Source organism: Pelophylax lessonae (genome assembly GCF_965119305.1).
Source record: "Pelophylax lessonae genome assembly, chromosome: 2".
Classification (NCBI taxonomy): domain Eukaryota; kingdom Metazoa; phylum Chordata; class Amphibia; order Anura; family Ranidae; genus Pelophylax; species Pelophylax lessonae.
In genome coordinates this window covers 596,052,267-596,060,579 of record NC_138769.1, presented here as the reverse complement: position 1 = coordinate 596,060,579, position 8,313 = coordinate 596,052,267, and the positions used below count along the sequence as shown (strand labels likewise).

The window sequence follows — 8,313 nt, the reverse complement described above, 5'->3', positions numbered from 1 at the left end:
TGTAGCGACAGGTCTGTGAATGTTCTCATTTATCCAGGTTATGGCTGGACTCATACTAGTTAGTCACATATAACTGGATTGGTTCTACAATGTTGCAGACATTACACCACTTATCCAAGTAGCATAATCCGTTCTAACGAGTGTCCAAACATACCCTCAGTATTCACAGCCACACGAACAACACCGTCCCCTGAATCCAATCACCATGGAACATTGTATTGGACATATTGGAATGTTCACACACTCCATGGTAATTAGATTAAGGTGACAGAGTTGTCCATTTGGCTATAAATGCTGGGGAAGCATACTTAGGAAAGCAACTTGGATGAGTGGCAAAACATCTTTAAAATGATCAACCAGTCAAATTGATGTGACTAGCTACTACTTCCATCTACTTTTGCAGCAACCCGAACCAGAGGGATGGCCTCAAATCAGACGTAGAGACTGCAGAATTCAGATTTGTCTTATGTTCAACGGATGAGCTGGCAAGACCATTTCTAAAGCCGTGAGAAAAGTGAAGCCCCCTCCAGCATGACCCCTTCTGCCCAGTACAATATACCTTGCACAGATTTTTCCTAGTACTTGGATACATAAAAAACCCAAATATTGATACAACCCAAAAAAAAAAAAAAAAAAAAACGCAACATGGTTTGTTAGACACACACCAAACCCTTTTTATGAAATGGAATCATCCTGCCGCTGTTCTGGCAATATTGGCTTGTAGCAAGCCCTACCCCTTGGTGGACAATTCTGGCCAAGAGTTGTGAGGTAAGCCTATTCTTCCCAGTTGTACAAAAAAAAAAGTGAAGGAGATATAAAGAGGCTACTTGGTTTTTGGGCTCAGGGAGTCAAGCTGAAGAACGCACTTCAGGTATTTAGCTACTTGTCGCTATTCTTCATAACACATGTGATCTTGCCAGCTGCCCAAGGGCAATCCAGATCCTCCAGTGCTTCAAAATGGATAGAAAAGCCAAAAAAATGGTTATCATAGGTAATGTGCAAATTCTGCCACTAAAGTGGTTCAGAGGTTTTAATATTAAAAACAAAAAACACAAAAAAAAAAAAAAAAAACACTTAATAGCCAACCCCATATCCCACTTCATACACATTACATAGTAAAAAAAAAATATTTAATAAAATAGCTACAACACATTATTGCACTTGCAACACATTTTAAATATCAGCAAAGCCCTCGTGTTCATGTGTTTATAACACTTTACGGTAAGGAACCAAGCAACACAAAAAGCACCAGGATGTACTGACTGTTTCTGAGCAATGCAGTGGTCATCTTAGGAGGTTTTGCAAATAAGAACAAGATCAGTGCTCAGTCAGGTACATAAAATGACCCCATAGCTGCAACACAGTTTAAGGCACTTGTGACTTTGGTGTGAAATCCTTGGATTCTAGCTTTTCTTTGGTGCTTGGTACATAGTACATTAGAAAAAAAAAAAAGTCACAGGTCTTTTGCCCCTGCAACCAATCTCAAGCCCTCTTGAAGAGCTTCATTTTGTAGCACACACCCCCTGAGTCTTCAGTCCCCAAATCTTGAGGTGTCAGCCAAACTGGTCTGTATTCAGCAGGCAGTGCCATGCCAAAATTGTCCCTGAAAGATTTAGCTCCATAAAATCTGATTAAAGCTATGCTTTGGTAACAGCTCTGCAAAAACAGGCTTCCAAGCACATTTACTTAGACCCTCAGTAGAGATAACCGCACGTGTTAATAGGCTGCAATACTCAGTTACATTAAGAGATAGAAAACAGCGGTTTGGCCAAATATGTAGTGTAAAAAAAAAAAAAAAAAAATTTTTAGCAGTGATTTGGGATTTGCACCTTTTTACCAATGTGCCATCCAATTAAAGATTTTCTCGTTACGGTTACATTCTTAGAGTTCTGTTTAGATCACCAAGCTTCCTATCAGCTTTAACCAGATTGTCAGCTCTTGGGGCACAGCAAACTCAGGTACTACAATTAAAATCTTCTCTATCCCTATATAATTTGCATAAAACTGCACAAACATTATGTGCCTGAAGCTCAATAAGTTAACAATTTTCTTTTGAGAAATACAATTTAGATTAAAACAGTTTCCATAAAAAACAAGTCCCCCCAGAATTTGGAAGCAGGTCCAACGTTTCGGTCAACAAATATACAGTCACTTGTTATTCTTTTTTCAGAGTCCCAGTCATTTGGAGCAAAGAGAAGGTGAGGCATTACAGTGAGGGAGGCCAAGGAGTTTGACAAGTCCTGAATGCTGCTTCTTTGGAGGAAATTTTGTAAGTGAACCAAAAAAAAAAAACAGGTGAAAGCCAGCACCAAGTAAAGTGGTTTAGTTCAGGATAAGCCTGCATAATTTTCACCTACATTCTTGCTTTGGACGGTCTTAAGAAAAAGTAATGATTTTATATTTCCTTCAAAATAGGGTCACTTGTTGACCTCAACTAGTTCGCCCTCAGTAGAAGCCTTAGCGATTCAGTCATAACGTCCTCAAGGTAACAAGGTTCTTTAATAACACTTAGAGGAAATTTGTGAGAACGTGCCATTTTTTCCTTCTTCCTCCCAGTCATTGTAGTGTCAACTTCAAAGATGAGCTGCAACTGTTCTTTCACCTTCCCTGTTGAAGATTCTTTGGCAGTGCAAGGGATAAGGCTGTAGATCTGTCTAGGCCTCAGAGGCAGCCTGAGGCTTGAGTTCAGCTTTTTCCATAGCAGTTCCATATGGTAAAGAGCGCTTAAAGAAGCCAAGCTAAATGCAGAAAGAAAAAGAAAAAATATTTCACATAGATGTTTGTGAACAATTTGTTTAATTTTTTTTTTTTTTAACCAACCAGTCATCCTATAAGAACTAACTGACAAGGCAGTTCTCACTGTGGACAGTTATATTAGCTTCTTATTCTAGGCCAAGTATTTACTTGCTCATGATACTTCTTACTCTTCATATGGCAGATATGACTAAATAGAATATATAACATTTAAATAGGCGTAGACCCATGGCAGGCAGCGTGGCTGGCATAGACTGTACGGTCAGCTGACTAGATGAAAGACTTATGCGTATATGGTTGGTACTTAGGGCTGATTTACTAAAACAGTTTTCTAGACCGTATTAAAAAAAAAAAATTCCTAAACCCATTCGGGTACTTAAATTCATAAGTAAGCAATTCATAATAAGTATCATTCCCTTGAAAATTTACATCGCTATGGTTATTGTTGACATTTTTAAATGGATAAATGCCACACAACACATTACCCACTTCAAGACCACCCACTGCACTTATACTGCGGTAGGGCGGCCCCGCTGCACCAAATTACTTACATGTATGTAATTCGGTATTTTTGGTTAGCAAGCGCTCAAATGCGCACCCATCGCCCCGACTGAGCTACCATTCACTAGAGCACAAGCCGATCAGCAAGTCCCAGGCAATGATTTATGACCAGAACCCGCTGATCGGTTTAGCAATTGACAGAAGCTCATTGACAGAAGTAGGTAAACCACAAACACACAAACAGTAGAGAGACAGACCGTAGCGATATGCCGTTTTTTTTTCTCCCTGACAAGCATGGGGTAAAACCGACACATTGCTAAGTAAAAACAGCACACAGTAAAACATTGTTCGGCACACATTTAACCCCTTGATTGCCCTAGATGTTAACCACTTCCCATCCAGTGTCATTAGTACAGTGCCAGTGTATATTATTAGCACTGACCACTGTATTAGTGTCACTGGTGAGGTCAGTGGTAGTTATTTAGTTCGCCTCCCCCCCCCCCCCCCCCCCCCCAACATCAGTGTCAGATTGTCCAACGCACTATCACAGTCCCATTATAAGTCGCTGACCACTGTCATTAGTATAAAAAAAAAAAGAAATTCCAATACATATACCATAGTTTGTAGACACTATAACTTTCACGCAAACCAATCAATATACACTTATTGGGTTTTTTTTTTTTTTTTTTTCAAATTTGCAGAATACATCTTGGCTTAAATCTATTAAGAAAATTAATTTTTTTTTTTTTTTTTTATGGAATAGGTTTTAGAGCAGAAAAAGTTTTTTTCTTTTGCAAAATGTTTGGTCTTTTTTCATTTAGATCGTAAAAAAATAAAAATCCCAGTAGTGATCAAATACCACCAAAAGAAAGCTCTATTTGTGTGAAAAAAAAGAAAATTATACAAATTTAGTTTGAGTACAGCGTTACATGACTGCGAAGTTACCAATTAAAATAGTGCAGTGCTAAATAGCAAAAAATGGCCTGGTCATGAAGGGGTTAAAATCTTCCAGAGCTGAAGTGTACTCACACTAGGTGTACGTAACATGCCCAAGCATGTTTAAACCCCAAAAGTCCAGTTTGACTAGAGCGATCACTCACATGTCTCTGGAATGGTATGCATATGTGCGATCGGTAACTGTGCCCAAGAAAGGAACTCAGCTGAAGTAGATTACATCCATTTGTGCCCACTCAGGTAGAAATGGTACAGATGACGCATGGGTGGTTGAGTCCATCAAGTGTGAATGTAGAAAGCATGCTTGGGCATGGCACAATGTGAGCACAGGCAGACTGAAGACAATTGTGCTCAGGCATAGTACAAGGCAATTGTGCCTAGTGTGAGCACACCCTTAGCATCATTTTTGCATTTCTAGTTTATGTGTAGGGTCTCCTGAATAATGGGATGTTTAACTTCGCGTAAAATCCATTTCTCTGATGTTCATTGACAGACACAGCTCCTGATATTCATAACCATGGGGGTATACTGCCCCCTTAAGGAGTAGGACACTACGCAGAAAATAATTCTGGCTACACCCAATGGCAGTCCTAGGGGGGGTATAATCCCTCTCTCTACTATAGCCATTTTGTTTTGTTACAAGCAGTGTCAAGAGAATTACAACTCCACAGAGGGGTGGGTGCTGTGTCCGTCAATGAACATAGCAGAAATGGATTTTACGGTAAGTCAAAAATTCAATTTTCTCTTTCGTTCATTGACGGACACAGCTCCTGATATCCATAACCACTGGTACACCCCAAAATAGTGTTAAACACGAGGGGTGGGAACAACAAAAAAATTCCCAAGGCTAACCATTAGCCAACCAGGCAACAGGAGGTCAACCAAACAACTGGAGCCCACCTGAAAAAAAACAACACATCCTCAAATACAATCAGGTCCTCTTAACAGCAGCTTGCAAAACCTTGCGGCCAAAAGAAGCATCCGCAGATGCCAACACATCCACTTTATAAAACTTTGTAAAAGTGTGCACCGATGACCAGGTGGCCTTGCAAACCTGCGTTACTGACGCCTAATGACGGAAAGCCCAGGAAACACGAAGCTTCCTAGTAGAGTGCGCCTTAACAGGGAAAGGAGGAACCTGACCCCCTGATGGAATAGGACTGAACTACCCTCTGTCTGATCTATCTGAAAATGTTTGCAGAGGAAGCAAACAACCCTTTTCGAGGTCCATCCGTGAGCACAAAGAGTCTGACTTTCTATAAGACTCCATAGCTGCCAGGTACACCCTAATTTCCCGGGCCACATCTAAGGCATGCAAGGCTATTTCCTTTGGATGTTTAGGCCTGGTACACAGGGAAGGCAACACAATGTCTACATTCAAATGAAAATCAGAGACAACCTTTGGAAAGAAAGACGGACAGGGGGCAAAGAACCACCTTATTCCTGTGAATCCCCAGATCAGGCGATCAACAGGATAAAATATTTTTAGAGAGGCTTCGGTCAAGCTGAAAGCACCAAATTAAGATCCCAAGGCAGCATCGGAGCCCGTACTGGAGGAACCAAAATGTCGGACACCCTGAAGAAAGGTATGCATCAGGGAGTGTGTGGCCAAAGGTCATTGGAAGAAGACCGCCGAAGCTGACACCTGGCCCTTGATGGTACTCCAAGCCAATTTCTGTTCAACCCATTGAAGGAAGGTCAACATCCGAGCCACCGAGAAGGGGCGAGGAAGAACCCCAAGAGACTCACACCAAGCAATGTAAGTCTTCCACGTACGATGGTAGATGTTCCTAGAGCTAGATTTCCTAGCTTTCAACAGTGCAGGAATCACCGACTCAGATAAACCCCTATTCTTCAGCACCTGGCATTTTAACAGCCAAGCTGTCAAAGCCAGGAACAGTAAAGCAGGATGGCAGATCAGTCCTTGGGACAGCAAATCCTCCGAGAGGAAGCTGCCAAGGAACGTCGGTAACCAGCAGGACCAGATCAGCATACCAAGCCCGGCGAGGCCAGTGCGGAGCCACTAAGATGACCGTAATCCCTTCTGCCTCAATCCTGCATGCAAGTCCAAAGGGATGACCATTTGTTGGACAGAAGGAGGTGAATTGCAGCCTGCAATTTCTGGAGTTTGTCCAGAGGAAGGAGCACTCTGGCTAAGGCTGAGTCCAGAGTCAGGCCCAGATAGTCCAGCTTTGTGGACAGAACCAGAGCAGACTTCTGAAAATTCATAATCCAGTCGAACTCCGGCAGAGTTCGTATTGTGATCTCCAGGTTCTCCACTAGAGCAGAGGGAGACTCTGCTCGCAGAAGGAGATAGTCTACGTAGCCCAGTACTGCGATCCCCCATTGGCGTAGCAAAGCTAGCACCGGGGCTAACACTTTTGTGAAGACCCGAGGAGCAGATGCGAGACCAAGGGTAACACCACAAACTGATCATGCTCCTCTCCCACAGCAAAGCCGAGAAAACGCTGGTGATTGGCACATATTAGAATGTGAAGGGAGGCATCCTTAATATCGATAGAGGCGAGCAAATGCCACCACCATTTGAATGAGCTACATTCTGAACTTCTGTATCAGCACAAAGCAGTTTAGCGCCTTGAGGTCCAGGATTGGACGCACTTTGCCTTCCTTCCTGGGAACTGTGAACAGGTTTGAGTAAAAACCCTGAAAACATTCGAGGACAGAATCGGTTGGACAATCACCCCTTGAAGGAACAGGTCTTGTACCGCCCCAAATAGGCTATAAGGGGTCTGGGGACAGGAGAAGAAGCCCTGAAAGGCTTCAAGCCCTTATATCAGTCGACCCTGAGGGACGGAAAAAAACAAAACAAAAAAAAAAACCAAAAAAAAAAAACTTATGAGCTGAGAAGGAAGGCCCACATCGACGACGAGGTTCCTTGCTCTTAGTAGCCAGCGGAAGAAAAGTACTCTTTCCCCCCCTTCCCCCCCTGTAAGACCTTTAATGAGGTCATCCAGGGTAGCTCCAAACAGGCAATCTCCTTGAAAAGGAAGATCAGTCAAGGCCTTTATTGAAGTCTGATCTGCAGACCAGCACTTGAGCCAAAAAACACACCGAAGGACCACTACCAAAACAGAGGCGAGCCATAAGGGGAGCCGCATCCAAAGAGGCATCACAGATAAACTACAGCCCCTGGACCAGCTGGTCCACCAGATCGGCAAAGGCCAGGGTAGAGCTGTTCCAGGTCACGGTGTAGCAGCTTAGCACACTCGGTCTAGTTTGCGACACAAGGGCAATGCCCCCACCCCAGAGGAAAGCAGCCAGACCACCCAAATAGTCCCAGCTTGGAGGGGGCAGGATGAGGGGCTTGGCAGGGGGGGTGCCTGTGGAAAGGAGGGGAACCCAGGAGTACGATCGTCCCAAGGAGGGGCCCACGTCCACCCTAAAACCCTCCAGAGGGACGGGGGGGACAGGTATTCACCATAACATGAACCAGGTGGGCACAGCTCCAGACAGAACCCCTCTCCTTCGAAACGGGGGGGCTGTCGGCCAGGAGGGACTATGACTTGGACCAAGACCCAGTTGTATGCTTCGCCCCCGTCCAGTGGGCCTATGTTGCAGCCAACCTAGCGTAGAAACTGAGTAACTATACCCCCTGGGACTACCCATGAGTGTAGCCAGAATTATTTTCTGCATAGTGTCCTACTCCTGTAGGGGGCAGTATAACCCAATGGTTATGAATATCAGTAGCTGTGACCGTCAATGAAAGAAAGAGAAAAAAGCCTGCTTACAGAACTCAATAGGTCATGCTGAATATTACACATGCACGTGAATAATGTCGAGCAGTGACTTATCCAACCTCCTGTCCCCCCCATTCAGTCAGAGGAAACCTGAAAACAAGCAGCTTCTGCTGAACTCTTTGTGCTGTGTAAATCCTTTCACTAGTATTAACTTTATTTCGTGTATAGCAAAAGCAAAAAAAACAAAAAAAAAAAAAAAACAGCTTCTCTTTAGGATGGAGCAACATAATGCAAAAGCAAACAAGAACTCAAGGTGTGACAAAAAAAACTGGGGGGTTTTGCACAGTGAATCATTTTGGGTCAACAGAAAACTCTCCATCTCTGCACAATACTAAGCTAGAGAGTA

The 8,313-nt window shown here is 43.3% G+C and overlaps 1 protein-coding gene across 1 annotated transcript in view; it reads right to left on the bottom strand.

The window, feature by feature from the left end:
* Positions 1-2,554: 2,554 nt before the first annotated feature.
* The window catches only part of ITGA5 (integrin subunit alpha 5), a 148,759-nt gene continuing 143,000 nt past the window's right edge, over positions 2,555-8,313 (bottom strand). The window contains exon 30 of the mRNA XM_082244586.1: positions 2,555-2,738. Within this exon, the coding sequence (XP_082100712.1) occupies positions 2,655-2,738 (84 nt within the window). The 3' untranslated portion in view covers positions 2,555-2,654. The remainder of the gene's footprint in view (positions 2,739-8,313) is intronic.